Source organism: Schistocerca piceifrons, chromosome 4 (assembly GCF_021461385.2).
Source record: "Schistocerca piceifrons isolate TAMUIC-IGC-003096 chromosome 4, iqSchPice1.1, whole genome shotgun sequence".
In the NCBI taxonomy this organism is placed as follows: domain Eukaryota; kingdom Metazoa; phylum Arthropoda; class Insecta; order Orthoptera; family Acrididae; genus Schistocerca; species Schistocerca piceifrons.
In genome coordinates, this window is record NC_060141.1 from 761,405,475 (window position 1) to 761,423,091 (window position 17,617).

At 37.7% G+C, this 17,617-nt stretch overlaps 1 protein-coding gene across 2 annotated transcripts in view; it reads left to right on the top strand.

Moving 5' to 3' along the window:
- The window catches only part of LOC124794820 (putative protein tag-52), a 141,335-nt gene that overhangs the window by 108,149 nt on the left and 15,569 nt on the right, over positions 1 to 17,617 (top strand). For both annotated transcript variants that reach the window (XM_047258478.1, XM_047258479.1), the window contains one exon: positions 1,477 to 1,626. In XM_047258478.1, the coding sequence (XP_047114434.1) occupies positions 1,477 to 1,626 (150 nt within the window). The remainder of the gene's footprint in view (positions 1 to 1,476; positions 1,627 to 17,617) is intronic.

Sequence of the window (17,617 nt, forward strand, 5' to 3'; positions counted from 1 at the left end):
TGCCTAAGCAGGAGGAAGTGTGTAATATTCATACTTTGACCCTGTTGGATATGTAAATGGTCCCTAGTCCAGGGACTGTCCAGAACACTTGACCCGGTCTTTTTCCATCACCAACGTATAAGCACCGGAAAATCACATTTTTATGCATTTTGCAATATACTAGTGGACATGCTGTCACATGTACACCGATTAACTGAGGCTTACCACGTTGTCTGACATTATTTGAGTGCTAACAATATATGTGACATATGCAAAGCACACATATCATCATCTTTAAAATACATAATCTAGGTACTTGACGACAGTGCCAACTGCGTCTGCTTGCACATTCTATGTAGTCTTGGGACTACACACTTAGGACTCCAGTGTCCTAAGAGTGCAAATGCCAAGAAGGTTGACTGAAGAATGGAAAATTCAATTTTTAATGAATTGCTAATGTTTTCACATAGCACACAGAAACAACAAAATTTATGTATTTTATTAATAAAAGCATGCCCTCTGTCTGGTTCCCCCCCCCCCCCCCCCCCTACATATTTCGGAGTGGAAACTTAGAAAAGCTTCAAATCAAACTTAGAAAACCTGATCATGGAGATTTCACTTTGTAATTAATATAGGAATTAAAAACCAAAATACAGATATTCAGTGGACTTTTATTTTCAAAATATACAGGAAACAATGTTCAGATATTTGACAACAGATGCTTAATTAGTTTAATCATGGCATGCCAAGTTCATTATTAAGCATCATGATTGGTTACAGTGTGACTGCAGGATTGTGACCCAATGATAGTCATGTTCTTTTGCAACAGAAGTCAAGTGAGCAATGTTGCAGATGTCCTGTATTTTACGTAATTTTTTTTTTTTTTTTTTTTTTTTTTTTTTTTTTTTTTTTTTTTTTTTTTTTTTTTTTTTTTTTTTTGTTAGAGTTTTAGTATTTACTATCAGAGGTCATCAAAATAGACAACAGTATAATACTTGTTTTTTTTTTTTTAAGTCGACCAAATATTTTGAGGTCATATATGCCTTTATGTTTAGGCAACACATTACAGAAAGTGTACTGAGAGGCTTCTAACCAGATGAAGCCTGAAAACGAGAATGTAATCTATTCTTAGACACTGTTCTCATTGCCTCTTCTATTTGTGGGTATTGTTGGAGCCTTGTTAGTTTGTCACAAAATATTCCTTATGTTATTGATTGCAGTAGTAATGGATTTATTTAATTAGAGCAAGCTTTCAATACTTTTCTGTCTAAAGTTATCATCTCTGTCAGTTTTCGCGAACTATTTGGTTGTAGCAAGAGTATGGGCAGTAACTTGAGCAAGAATGATCGAAAGAAAAGCTACTGTTTGCAGAGACTTACTGGTCAAAGGACATAACTATAGGAAACAGTTACTTTAAATAGTTCACTGTTGTAATAGTTGACCAGGCTCACTAGTGTCATTATATACTTACAGTAACTGCACATATTACTTTTACAGAACAATGGCTGTATAACACAAGATGAGGAGAATAGGGACCCATGTGAGACCACAGCAAATGTTTCATCGAATATGACCAAGTCAGCCAATGAAGAGATACGTCCAGCTAAAACAGCAAAAACATGTGAAACTTTGACAGATGAAAAACAGGTAAAATATAAAATATTCATTTATTATGTATCAGGAAAACTATAAATATTTTCTAATGTTTGGGAACTTTCCAGCTTGACTGAAACACTTTAATGATTGCAAAGTAGCTTTTCAGAACAATTTATTTGGATCTCTTTCTTTCAGTTTAGGTTTTAAAATCTTCATTCATGATTGCGAATGGTCTGTCATTGACTCCTGAAGTATACTGGTAACATGTTAAGAATGCATTTGCTTATGGCATGGTGTATTAGGAGTAGAATCATAAAAGATTTATATAATTTTTAGAAAGAACCTTTACTGCTTTATGCTAGCTGAATGAGGAAACTTGGTATGTGTTACAGGTGTTGTATAGAACTGCACTACTTAAACTTTATTTTTCAATTTGTAGTTGGAAATATTTTAAAGCTGAGTTTATCAGTTTGCCATTGGATGTGTAGTCACATCAAACTGCCATTTCATCAGTTTGTAGGTTGCTTGCATTTTGTAAAATTATAGTTTATGTGCCCACTACACAACTTGTTTTATTTGTATGAGCAATAATATTTGTAAACTGCAAATTAAAGTAGTTCGTGTATGTGTATGCTTTTGTGGTAAGTTAAAACTGTGTTTCAGACCAGAACTTGAACCATGAGACCCCGATTTTGCAGGCATTGCAATACAAATATCTCTCTCCTGAGAGATGAGATATATTTGGATGGTATAATTGGTTGTACATTGATGCAAAATTCGCACATCCATGTTCAACTGCTGGTCTGGTACACACTTTTAACCTGTCACATATAGTATATACTCTGCTAAAGAATAAAAATGTATCACTGTTTTAGATGATTAATGGTCATCTCATCAGTAGCATTCAATAAATCGCATGTGCCTGCTGGGTTGAGCCAAATGGCAAGCAGCAAATGGGAACTCTGTAGTATTGGCTGGGTATGCATTTGGTGAACCTAGCTTGTGGCTTGCTTGCGACAGGTGTGAACTCGGACACTGATTTACTGTCCACCATCCAGCGTGACTGAATTTTGTGTGTTATGCAAAATGAAACTGTGGAAAGTCCAGGTTGAATATCAACAATTATGGACAGGATAGATTGCTACTCAATATAAAGATGACATTTTGTATTGCAGACAGGCACAACAAAAAGCTGCTCAAGCCAGTCTTTTTGTCGTGCCTTTCTGTAAGTCAGCCTGTCACCTTTACAGTGAGTATCAATCTATCCTTTCCATAAATGTTGAAATTCACGTGTCACAGAGATTTTGGATTAACTGCTTGTGTTGGAAGGTCCTCAACAAAACTAAAACAGAAGGAATACTACATGCTGACACGATGGATGGATTTTGAGGCAAAACCAGTTTTAATGAGCAACATCTGGGGCACCTACCAACCCAAGCTGTATTTAGCGTGCTCAGGTTTTGCAGTAGGCTTGTTTCATTTTCCCTAGCTGCTCATAGAAGCTTAATGGCAGCCAAAGAAACGCTTTCAGCAGTTTGAATGGTGCAATGAGCAGTTGAAACACAAGTACATCAAAGAGGGTTCAGGAGAGTAGCCCTCCTGACTAGTAATCTTCAGAATTAAAAACAACGAGCCCAGCATGTCAGTACATATTTGTTTCGTTGTCTCTCTTGTTTTTTTTAAATCTCTTGTCTGCAGTCACAAATATACAGTTTAAGTAAGGCACATGCCGTCTTTTGTGATAGCTGCAGGAGACCTCTATTACATTTTTATCATTAAATGGTACTATGGTATGTTTGGGAAAATCCAGACCTTTTATATGTTAAAGGTTCTTGAAAGTTTAACTGAGTCACTGAGGTACAATAAAAGACTGCATAGTGATATTACCTGTAAAAACAATGACATGACAGACAAAACACCAAGCTTATGAGGTCTAAAATATTCTAAGATTACACAATTGTTGCAGTTTCACTACACATTTAATTTTAGTAAACATACTGTGAAGTGCTGTAACATTATGCATGCTGATTCTGGAGAGCTTCAGTAAAAGTAAGTATATGATGAAAACACTGGAGTTTGAAACAAAGTGCAGCAGGAGAATTGTACTATGGAAAAGATAGCACCATAGATATTGACTCGCCAGTTTTGCCATTTTAAAGCTGGACGTGCTATTTTCAACAAAAGACCATATATACTGAACTCCGTGAGGTGAGAAATAGGGATACACCTTTACGGCATATAGAGGTCAAATATGCTACATTTGCTCATGCTGAAGTGGGTACAACCTGACTTCTGTGTTAACTGCCTGGGTAAGCACACTGTGTGCAACAGGGAATGCTACACCCTCTTGGAAGAGAAGGAAATGCATAAATTGAATACAATCAAATGTACATCATATGCTGATGTGAAAAAGACGTTAAAGTCTGTTCAGCATCTTTCCACTTCCAACTTGGCTTGCTAGAGCATTCACAGAAAGTACGGAATAAGAGCATGATCATACACATAGGCTCAACCCACAGTGTTGTGTCAGAGACTAACTCAAGAACGAGAAACTTGTGGTGAAATAAAGACTGAACGCCAAGTAAGAAAAATCAAAACAAAATTAGGAATAGGATAGATTGCTACTCACTGTAAAGATGACATGTCAAATTGCAGACAGGCGCAATGAAAAGACTGTTACACACATAGCTATCGGCCAGAGCCTTCCTCAGTAAAGAAAGCAAGAACACCTTACGTACATTTATGTGCCACCACTGGCAGCTCTGACCGGAATTTCTGGTGGGAACTGCCGGTGATGGTGGCCAAGTGTGTGTGTGTGTGTGTGTGTGTGTGTGTGTGTGTGTGTGTGTGTGTGCTGAGGAAGGCTTTGGCTAATAGCTACATGTGTAACACTCTTTTCATTGTGCTCGTCTACAGCTCAGTGGGTCATCTTTACAGTGAGTAGCAGTCCATCCTGTTCCTAGTATTTTTGTTGTTCTGACCTGGAGTTTCCATTTCTTGAAAATCAAAACAAACAAATTTAAAGCACCTGTGATGACACTATTATGCACATTGAGGTCTGGTTAAATTGTTTCAAAAGTGTGCTCAATTCTCCCATTCAGATTTGGATTCACCAATCTGAGGAAGGAAAGGAGAAGAAAAAACCATACACAAGGCCACATTGTTGCTGTAAAAGTATGCATTCTATATAATGCTGTGCCAGGGTGTGTAACCTCCGCCCGCCTGCCCGTACCAGTTGACAGATTGTTATCCTATCTCAATCACTTTGATGCAAACTCCCCTTTTCTGCTCAAGGTAGTTTCGCCAAGAAAGTGGAACTTGTACAAAGCTGGCTGGGGACATTATTTGAAACAGGTAAAAGAAGAAATGATCAAATACCTACTCCCACCTCTCTGGAAAAATGGCATATGACTGGTTCATTGACAGACTGGAGAAAGCAAATCCACAACCATTCCAAGGAAACTGTTTTCCACCCTTGGAGCTTGGAATGCTCTAGGCTCTTGCTTCAAAAATATTAGCATTAAGAGAACAGAGACAGTGGGCAACAGAACAAATGTACCTAAAATACAAACATTTTAACATCAGGGTGAAACAATGAAGAAGTGATGCTAGGAAGTTGGTCTGTACCTATCTGACAAGTAGTGCTACCTTGATGGACATATAGTGGAAGTTGAGAAGTTTACAAACAGAAAATATGCTCAAATCATCAGAGTTACTGTCCTAAGCTGAATAGAAGACTAAGGGAACACGATCATCCTGTCATCTGTTAACCTTCAAACATTGTTATTTGGTCATACAGTGAAGGATCACTTTCCATAAAGCCTCATTTTAATGAAGGTATTTAAACTATGAGTCTCAAGAATCTCTAGCACAATGCCCCAGGATTGACAATATTTGTAACCCAATAACTGCACATTTTCCACCAGTCACAGAGTCATTACATCTGCTACCCATCCTCAGTGAAACATGGTATATCGAACTGTTCCCAGTGATATGAGTCATTGTTCCCATACAGAAGCAAGGAAAAGAGCCAAGTCAGGTCTGGTCTTGTAGGCTAATTATGCTAAAGTAGTACAGCAGTAGAACTTCGTAACAGATTTTTAAAACATGAATGGTATGATGCTTGAACCCTTGTCACTTGGTGCCAAGCATCTAAAATGGCTACAGAATGGGAAGAGAAACATATGACAGTCTCACAGTGTTAATGAGTGACATCTTGACTTAATTTGCCTGGAACAGCTTCCTCACTGCACGCCTCAATACCTCAGTTGCATAATAACTATGTACACATCCATACCATATACTAATACTTTTCAAATAAACGATACCTTCATTGCTGGTATCTACAGGCTGCTTCACGTTTATTTTGCCTCTATCTTGTTGAGCAATGAGGTGATGGGCCCACTTGGAATATCACAAGGCCCCTCTTGTTGTCGTTACCGTTGTTGTTGTTGTTGTGGTCTTCAGTCCAGAGACTGGTTTGATGTGGATCTCCATGCTACTCTATCCTGTGCAAGCTTCATCATCTCCTAGTACCTACTGCAACCTACATCCTTCTGAATCTGTTTAGTGTATTCATCTCTTGGTCTCCCTCTACAATTTTTACCCTCCACCTTGTTCTCCAATACTAAATTGGTGATCCCTTGTTGCCTCAGAATATCCCCTACCAACCGATCCCTTCTAGTCAAGTTGTGCCACAAATTTCTCTTCCCTCCAATCCTATTCAATACCATCTCATTAGTTCTGTGATCTACCCATCTAATCTTCAGCATTCTTCTGTAGCACCACATTTCGAAAGCTTCTACTCTCTTCTTGTCCAAATTATTTATCGTCCATGTTTCACTTTCATACATGGCTACACTCCATACAAATACTTTCAGAAACAACTTCCTGACACTTAAATTTATACTTGATGTTAACAAATTTCTCTTCTTCAGAAACGCTTTCTTTGCCATTGCCAGTCTACATTTTATATCCTCTCTACTTCGACCAGCATCAGTTATTTTGCTCCCCAAATAATAAAACTCATTTACTGCTTTAAGCGTCTCATTTCCTAATCTAATTCCCCTAGCATCACCCGATTTAATTCGACTACATTCCATAATCCTCATTTTGCTTATGTTGATGTTCAATTTATATCCTCCTTTCGAGACACTGTCCATTCCGTTCAGCTGCTCTTCCAGGTCCTTTGCTGTCTCTGACAGAATTACAATGTCATCGCCGAACCTCAAAAGTTTTTATTTCTTCTCCGTGGATTTTAATTCCTACTCCAAATTTTTCTTTTGTTTCCTTCACTGCTTGCTCAATATACAGATTGAATAACATCGGTGACAGGCTACAACCCTGCCTTACTCCTTTCTCACCACTGCTTCACTTTCATGGCCTCGATTCTTATAATTCCATCTGGTTTCTGTATAAATCATAAACAACCTTTCGCTCCCTGTATTTTACCCCTGCCACCTTCAGAATTTGAAAGAGAGTATTCCAGTCAACATTGTCAAAAGCTTTCTCTAAGTCTACAAATGCTAGAACCATAGGTTTGCCTTTCCTTAATCTGTTTTCTAAGATAAGTCATAGGGTCAGTATTGCCTCATGTGTTTCAACATTTCTACGGAATCCAAACTGATCTTCCCCGAGGTCGGCTTCTACCAGTTTTTCCATTCGTCCGTAAAGAATTCGTGTTAGTATTATGCAGGTGTGGCTTATTAAACTGATAGTTCGGTAATGTCCACATCTGTCAACACCTGGTTTCTTTGGGATTGGAATTATTATATTCTTCTTGAAGTCTGAGGGTATTTCGCCTGTCTCATAGATCTCGCTCACTAGATGGAAGAGTTTTGTTTGGCCTGGCTCTCCCAAGGCTGTCAAGAGTTCTAATGGAATGTTGTCCACTCCCGGGTCCTTGTTTTGACTTAGGTCTTTCAGTGTTCTGTCAAACTCTTCACGCAGTGTCATATCTCCTATTTCATCTTCATCTACGTTCTCTTCCATTTCTATAATACTGCACTCAAGTGCATCTCCCTTGTATAGACCCTCTATATACTCCTTTCACCTTTCTGCTTTCCCTTCTTTGTTTAGAACTGGGTTTCCATTTGAACTCTTGATATTCATGCAAGTGGTTCTCTTTCCTCCAAAGACCTCTTCAGTTTTCCTGTAGGCAGTATCTATCTTACCCCTAGTGACATGTGTCTCTACATCCTTACATTTGTCCCCTAGCCATCCGTGCTTAGTCATTTTGCACTTCCTGTCGATCTCATTTTTTAGTGTATTACTTTTTGCCTTCTTCATTTACTGCATTTTTATATTTTCTCCTTTCATCAATTAAATTCAATATTTAATCTGTTACCCAAGGGTTTCTACTAGCCCTCGTCTTCTTACCTATTTGGTCCTCTGCTGTCTTCACTATTTCATCTCTCAAAGCTACCCATTCTTCTTCTACTGTACTTCTTTCCCCCATTCTTGTCACTTGTTCCCTAATGCTTTCTGAAGCCCTCTACAACCTCTGGTTCTTTCAGTTTATCAAGGTCCCATCTCCTCAAATTCCCACCTTTTTGCAGTTTCTTCAGTTTTAATCTACAGTTCATAACCAATAGATTGTGGTCAGAGTCCACATCTGCCCCTGGAAATGTCTTACAATTTAAAACCTGGTTGCTGAATCTCTGTCTTACCATTACATAATCTATCTGAGACCTTCCAGTATCTCCAGGCTGCTTCCATGTATACAACCTTCTTTTATGATTCTTGAACCAAATGTTAGCTATGATTAAGTTATGCTCTGTGCAAAATTCTACCAGGTGGCTTCCTCTTTCATTCCTTACTCCCATTCCATATCCACCTACTACATTTCATTCTCTTCCCTTTCCTACTGTTGAGTTCCAGTCACCCATGACTATTAAATTTTAATCTCTCTTCACTATCTGAATAGTTTCTTTTATCTCATCATACATTTCATCAATCTCTTCGTCATCTGCGTAACTAGTTGGCATATAAACTTGTACTACTGTGGTAGGCGTGGGCTTCGTATCTACCTTGGCCTCAATAATGCGTTCACTATGCCGTTTTTAGTAGCTTACCCGCATTCTCATTTTCCCATTCATTATTAAACCTACTCTTGCATTGCCTCTATTTGTTTTTGTATTTATAACCCTGTATTCACCTGACCAAAAGTCTTGTTCCTCCTGCCACCGAACTTAACTAATTCCCACTATATCTAACTTTAGGTTATCCATTTCCCTTTTTAAATTTTCTAATCTACCTGCCCGATTAAGGGATCTGACATTTCACGCTCCGATCCGTAGAACGCCAGTTTTCTTTCTCCTGATAACAACGTCCTTCTGAGTAGTCCCCGCCAGGAGATCCGAATGGGGGGCTATTTTACTTCCGGAATATTTTACCCAAGAGGACACCATCATCATTTAACCATACAGTAAAGCTGAATGCTCTCGGGAAAAATTGCGGCTGTAGTATCCCCTTGCTTTCAGCCGTTCGCAGTACCAACACAGCAAGGCCGTTTTGGTTAGTGTTACAAGGCCAGATCAGTCAATCATCCAGACTGTTGTCCCTGCAACTACTGAAAAGGCTGCTGCCCCTCTTCAGGAACCACATGTTTGTCTGGCCTCTCAACAGATACCCCTTCATTGTGCTAGCACCTACGGTAAGGCTATCTGTATCGCTGAGGCACGCAAGCCTCCCCACCAACGGCAAGGTCCATGGTTCCCTCTTATAAACCATGTATACTGCTGGTATTGAAACTTCTGTGCCACTATTACAGTACGCAGACAACATGTCACTGTACTCAACAGGCACATTGTCTGCCGAGCAGGATGGCGCAGTGGTTAGCACAGTGGACTTGCATTCTGGAGGACGATGGTCCAAACTGCATCTTGCCATCCTGTTTTATGTTTTCTGTGATTTCCATAAAATCTTGGTGGAGTGCACATCCCACCACAACCACCCTGTACTGTCAATTGGATTATGATGTGATCTTTTACCACAGCAGCATCAAGTTAACACTTTCCAAAATAGACAAAACACAATATTGCTGCATTAAAGTCTCTATTGGAGCAATGCCTTCAACAGCAATCAATGCTCTGTTCCTGGAAGCTGCAGACAGGCCTCTTCATATTTTGCATCAATTCCTGGTGTATAAATTAGCTGCAGAGAATCTAAATTCTCAAGCTACCAATTGCTCAGAATTTAACTAAGCTACTGAGGCTTCTGTTGACCAATTATTGTTTCTGTTTTGAAACAAGAAGGTTGCTGGTGAGAACTAACTTCTGCTTACTAAGAATGCATCCTGCTGCCCAGTTCATCAGAGTGATCAGTACTTTGAGATTGCTTTATTTTGCTAATCAGTTTATACAGATCCATCTGCTCCAAAAAAAAAAAAAAAAAGTTATGCATGAGACATTATTCACAACATATTCCACACACCCAAGCAAATATGGTGAAAATAGTCTCTTACAGGTTGGAAAACTGATCAACTATTGGTGGTAAGACTCTGCTGGATGTCAGGACAAAAGAATACAGTCACACTTCCATCCTCAGAACACATCCGTGTTTGCTGCAGAGGCGGTAGTGACCAATGTGCGACCTCTCCAGTTTGTCTAGTCATTGGACTGAACAAGCTCTTAAGGGAAGATAGACTTATAAACTCACTTGGGAAGTATTTTATTTTTTAAGTATAATCTACACAGGTTGAAAATGTTAAAATTTTTACATGCATTGCTTCAAGATCTAATAAAATTGGTAATTTTTTATGTAGAAGGCTGTGTTATAAAGGTTAAATTATGTGTTTGTATTGGTCATGGTCAGAAGAGGATGGGCACCAGGTTGAGGAAGTTGAAACGAAGTTTGAAAGACAAGAAACTTTCTGATGGTAAAACCATAAGAGGCAGGTTGACAGACAAAATGATTGATGAACTAAAGCAGTATTATGGAATGGCTGTTATAAATAATACTGAGTATTTGTTGAAAATGAAGTAGGCAGTGTGAACTACCTTCTTCCGCAGACTGTCAACTGATGAAAAAGCAGTACACCACCTTTGCCCTCATGGACCCGATTCATGGTGCAGTTAGTGCAATGCCCTGAACTCAAACAGTTCATACAGCGATAAACATTCCATCCCAGCAGCAGTCATGGATATCATAAAATCTATTTACAGAGACCTGGCAAATCCTGAATTACAGAAGAAGTGTCTGCGTGGCCAGACTCATAATCCCAATGAATCGTTCAGTAATCTTATATGGACTCGCTTACCAAAATATGTTTTTGTTGGAATGAAGACACTAAAGTGGGGGGGGGGGGGGGGGGGCACTGATGCTGTTATTGCTTTTAATGATGGCAACATTGAAACAGTGGAAGTGCTACAGCATATGGCAATTAATCCTGGAGAAAACTGCATCAGAGAACTTTAACGGGTGGACAAGGTTAGCATTGATAAAGCAGAATACACAGCACAGTTGGCCACTAAGGAGTCCAGAAAGAAGAAAAAAAGAGAAAAACTGGGAAAAAGATCAGGAGGCTGATATGCAGTATGGTGCAGGGTGCTTCTGAGTGACTAAAAATAAAAATAAAAATTAAGCATATATTAAGTGAGTTACAATCTTCTGAAACTTTAGGAGCTGTTCCTGAAAATTTACAATTTCTGTTACATTTTCCCCTAAATCTCAGAAACCACTTTGAGTAGAGTATTGAAATTTTCAGGGAGTTATAATATCCTGGGTCTGCTGAAGTAAAAGAAGAACATAATGTTATGTATAATGAAAATTATTTAGGATAACGTACAAAAAAGTACACATAATTTCAACCGTGTAACTAAAAAGCTATTTCCGAAAGCAGTGGCTGAAGTACAATTATTGTAGTTTAGTAGACTCAGAACATACAGTTTAATGTCCTGTAAAAGTTTCACGTCTATGGCTACAGTGGTCCTGAAATACAGGGAAGCCAAGTCACTAATTTAACATTGTTGGGATAGGGCATTGAAACTCCTCCTAATAATATCTGACTTGTTAATGACACCATCAGATCACAACACCCTGACAATATGGAGGGTCAACAATGCTCTTCGTATGAACATAATACAGAGTAGGTGTTTGAGCTGCATGTTAAGGAACTATCGTGAACTATCTTTGATCTCTATTGCACCAAGGCATCCAAAAAAGAGTATGTGGGCACAGCACACAGTGGACACTTATCCTCAACTTCAGCATCCAACCACATCCCTAAACATAATGAGGGGACACGTGGAAGGAAGATAGGGAAACTGTTCAGTGGCAGAGAGGCTGCTAGGACTATATTACACAAATTGCTTCTGTCAAACGTGTGTGATTTGCAGATTTGATGTGTGACTGGCAACAGCTAATGTCCATGATAAGGATTTGTTGCTTTGTTGGTAACTTCCTTAGTCACCTCCACTGGATGTACCTTACAGGCTACCAAATTTGTTCATGTGACTCAATAATTGATTATTCACGTCCGTCACATTTTCTCTTCACAAAATCCTCTAAATTACTTAAGTGATAGCTATTTACATATACACTTATCAGCTGCTACGTGCTCTGTATCTACTAACTTAAATTTATTGTAATCGTGATTTGTATGGCTGTTGTAAATTTGATGCTGCCTGCATGTGTACTGCTGTAGTAATAAGCTCGCCAGACAAAATGTCAGTCACCCACCTGGAAAGAGCACATTGGTCACTTTGGAGAGCTGTAGACGGCATATACTGGTAACAGGGTATCATGTGGACCTCCACCACTGACGTATCTCACCACAGTGAAGTAGAGTGTAAGTAACAGTCTGTTGTATGGAATCAGTGTAGTGAGATTGGTTGAGATGGAAACATGACAGAATTGCAGAAAGGATCTATTTCGTTTGAACATGCCCATGAGCACATCATGAATGAAGCTGGTAAATTTGTTAGCGTATCAGCAAGGCCTATTTGACGTGTCTACAAGGAATGGTGTACCACTCTCAGCCATGTTGTACAGTGATTATACAATGATCCTAACTAACAGGGACTGTAGAGGAGTGCACAGCTTGTGAATAACAATCAGTTTCCAACTGTTGGGTTAGTGATTCCAGGTCCAGTTTCTGAGCAAACATTTCAAAGAGAATAACATACAATGGAGATTAGGACTTGGGTACCTCACAAAAAGCAATTTCTCACAGTGGTGATTAAAGCTCCATGTCCTGAATGGACTAGACAGAAGCTAACTAGAGGCACATAGTGCAGACCACTACGTTGGGCTTTTTCCCTCTTTTCAAATGGTACGAGCTATCGAGTGCACTGATGGCTCAACGAGGCATTTTACCTGCGGTGCGTGGATGGTGTAGTTCAGGCTAGAGGTGGTCCTGTGGAGTTTTATGGTGTTTTTCCTTCGGTGACTTGGGCATCCTCTTTCAGGTTTCCGTCAGCATGAACCGAGATATTTATTTCAACATTCCCAGTGATAGAGTGTTGTCCTTTCTTATACATGTTCATGATGAGCATCCTGACACTCCAGTCTTCTTAGATGACAACAGCCACATTTGCAGGGCTACGTCTGTACACTCCAAGTTTGTTGACCACTGAGGTGAACTGCCCTGTTGCACATTGACTGGCGCGCTAATTCACCCATTCTTAATACCACAGAAAGTATTGGGGAGTATTAGGATCATTTGCTGAAATGTAGGAAGTAACAACCCACTGAATTGGTAGCTCTGCAGAGTTTAATAATCAATGAGTGGCCTTGGCCTGATATTACATACCTGGACAAACTTCTGGACACACTTCCTCACTTAAATAGAGACAATATCATGACTAGATTCCGTGTTACACAGTGTTAGTGTTGGCTGTATGATATATAAAATGCCAATAAAAAATAAACAAACTAGACATCAGTCAACTGGAGACAGCAGCAATACAGTAGTCTTTCCCAGGCAGACAATTACTTGCAGGTACTTTTTTTCCATTTTAAGGGGTCCTGTCACAAAACGTGAGGTATAATATTTACCTGGTCTCCATGGGATCCTTCCTTTTCAGACAGATTTTTAGATATCACATCAGTGATTTTCTACCACAGAGATTCAATTATAAGAGTGGTAGGAATCTGTGTTAAATGTAATTACAGCTGTTAATGCCATAATGTCCACAGTGTTAAAGTCACTTTGCTGTTGAATCACATTATCATTCGACAATAGGAGAAAGAATAGCTGGAGCTGAGGATAACAAGCTGTGGTCAGTGAAGCCAACAGTTTGCCCTTAGTATTCCTCCTTCCAATCTCAGAGGAGAGATTAAATAATTTTTATGCATCTGTGGATGGGGGGCTCTTGCCCTATGACACAGTGCACTACTTGGGGTGTACAGGTTTTTGTTCCCTGCATTTTAACAGAAATTTAAGGATTGTTAGAGTTTTCTTTCCACATATTTCAATAATCAACCAACGGAAATACCTGTTGGAATGTTTTAGCCACCGTGTTGTTATTTGATGTGTTTTTTAATAATAGATTTCATGCAATGACTATATAATGAGTTTTACTCATTGGGTAGTTCTGTGTAAGTGGATGACTGAAAGTGAGAATGGGACAATGTAGATTAGATTTCAGTTGGAAAATTTACGTATTGGCACGCATCTTGAAAATTTTATCCCTATCACACCAAAATATTTTATTAATGGGTGCTGATTTCTTTTACATCCTGTACCAAATTCCTTTCTTACACACACAATTCCAACACTATTCATGTAGCTCGTCTCCCATCCTACAACAGAAATCATAATCAACAATATGTGACACCACATCAGAACACCACGTACTTAATATTGTGTCTTTATAGTGATACTACGTGGATAGCGATGTGTCACTCATTTTGAATAGTTATATACATCAAGATAAACTGTCTGAAGATTATGTTGCACATTATAAACAGCTATCTCTAATCTAGTTGCTTTCGAATGTAAATTTACTTGGTGTATTATGTGTTTATTTGCCAGATTGTGCAGGAAAGCTATGGTGTCATGGAACAGTTCATTACCTAAAACAAAAAACATGTTTAAATTTTGAGAAGAGATTTGTGGTAATATACACATACAACCAGCATCTTTAATAACAGAAACTATTATTATTATTATAAATTATGTGCAGAACAAAAGGAATTGCCATAAGCAATCTCTTGAACACACATTTCAAGAAAAAATGTTTATCACTAGCATATTTGAGTTACTGCATTTACCTGAGTAAAAGACAACCCTGAATACGAATAAGATGACATCATTGTTTTTAACAGGCTTCTGATAAAATTTTATTTTTAACGTATTCTGACCAATGAAAATTACAAAACTGCTGTATTGATATATGGACTATCTGAATAAGAGTGTCCTTTGAGCATATCAGAGTTAAACTTTTTTTTAAAATTATCAAACATTTGTTTTATTCAAAGGTAGTGGAAGTTAACAATTACACCTACTTTGTGAATAACTATGGGTGCATGTGAAGTTATTGGATCTGAGCAAATGTGTGTATTTCACTACATATTTTTTTACAAATTATATTCACAAATTAATTAGTTATTTACAGTTTAACTGTTTCCATCCCTATTGCTTTTATTCATTTAGAATGTATTACTGAAAGACCATGACATACAAATGATGATAGAATAACCAATGTTTAAATGCCTATTTAGAAATTGTTATATTCAAACTGATCATTTAAAAAGAAAAACAAGAATAAAAATGTACGTGGTTCAAAATTCTGAAATTTTCTGATATTTTCACTTTTAGTGTGATGTGTGTGCTTGAATTTGTGAAGAAAGCAGATCAAATACCAACAGTAAAATCAGGCATTGAATCATTACCTAAACTACAAGCTTACAAACGACAACATCAGAAATCAAAATAAAAGATTTTTCAAAAGAACTAGCAAAACAAAGCTGGGATGAAGTGTATAAGGAAACCAATGTGAATATGAAATTCTCTGAATTCTCCACATTATTTAAACTGCACTTTGAAAAGGCATTTCCAAAAGTATGCATGTCTGTATCAACGTCTCACAAAAACAGATGGATAACAGCAAGTATTAAGAAGTCCTCCCAAACAATTAAATACCTCAGTTCCATGAAAAAGACTCGCAGTGATACAGAATTCTTAAATTTCTATCATAGATACAAAAAGATCTATAGGAAGGTGCTGATTGCTGCAAAAAAGTCATTTAATGACAAAATAATATATAATGCAGAGAATAAAAGCAAAGCAGTCTGGGATGTTATAAAAAAAGAAACGGGGAGAGGCAAACAACCACTGAGTAACATACTGCTAAGGGAGGGGGATAAAATAATAAATGATCCACAACACTTAGCGAACTATGTAAATGAGCATTTTTCAAGTATTGCAGAGAAGTTACGGCAAAAATTCCCCAAAACAAATTTAACACCTGTAAATAATGTTGCACTAAATACAATGATGTTACTTCCAATCACAGAAAATGAAGTCAATAAAACTGTTTAAAAAATAAAAAGTAAGTAGGCTTAGATGAAGTACCATTGTGTATACTGAAACAATGCATAGAGATTATACAAGGCCCCTTAACAAATATGATAAATGAATCCTTCACATCAGGGACATTTCCAGAGCAGTTAAAACAGGCAAAACCTTTGCTTAAGAAAGGTAATGCAGAAGACATAGAAAATTACCGGCCCATTTCCCTGTGCTGTTTCCATTCTCAAAAATAACAGAAGCAATTATGAAAGACAGATTAATGAATTACGTGAATAAATACAACCTTTTAAGCGAATCACAGTTTGGTTTCTGAAGTGGCAAAAATACGGAGTCAGTCATAGTAGAATTTACAAAAGTTGTACCTGATGCTCTTGACAAAGATGAGTGTGTCACAGGCATGTTTTTGGATCTTTCTAAGGCCTTTGATAGAGTCGACCACAATTCTATTAAATAAATTAGAAGCATTAGGAATAAGAGGGGTAGATAATGACTGGTTTTGATCATACCTAGCAGGTAGAGTACAAAGAGTAGAGATAACACATACTTCAAATAGATACAAACATTTATTAAAACATTTATCATGACCAAAATACATTAATATAGGGGTTCCGCAAGGTAGCATATTAGGACCAATACTATTCCTGATATACATCAATGACTTTCCAGTAGTGTTACTCATGGTGAAAAAATTCTCCTCACTAATGACAGCAATATTATAGTCACTGAGAAAACAAGAGAACTCTTTGCAGAGAAAGCAAATGAAACTCTCAAGGAAGTTTGCGATTGGTCAATAAGCAACAGACATTGAACATAAAGAAAACTAATGCCATGAATTTCAGTTTGAAGAGGGAAAAATGACAATCTTAAATTAAATGTAGATGGTACTTCTATAGACTGTGTAACAAATGCAAAATTTCTAGGAATGAATACTGATGCCTTAGCATCCTATCATCAGTGTGTAACATGCAGTGTCTTTTAGTTACATGTTCATATGTACACTCAGTTCTTAGCTATAGCATTCTTCTTTGGGGAACAAATGCACAAAGTACGAACACAATTTTCAAACTCCAGAAAAGAGCCATAAGAATAATAACCAAAAATAGTAGATGATTGTAAAGATCTGTTCAAAACATTGGGGATTTTAACTGCTCTGTATGAATACATTTATGAGTCAGTTGTACAAATCTAAAATAACATTGGTAATTACTGCACAAACAGCTCTGTCCATGACTATGGAACAAGAGCTAGACTCAACTTACATTTACTAAGAAAAAATAAACTTAAAACTCAAAACAGCATTTTCTACCAAGGAATAAAACTGTACAATAAATTACCAAATGAGATTAAAGAAATTGCAAAAATACGCTTATTTAAAAAGGCAGCTAAAAACTACGTGTTATGTAATACATTTTATACATTGAAGAATTACTGAGACAAAACAGAGTAGGGGTCTGGTTAAAAAAAGTTATACAAATAAATAATAATGATTATAAAACATCCAGCATTCCACATAACACCTTCACACTATGGTTTTTTTTCCCTTCTTTTTTCCTTTTCTAGAAACAC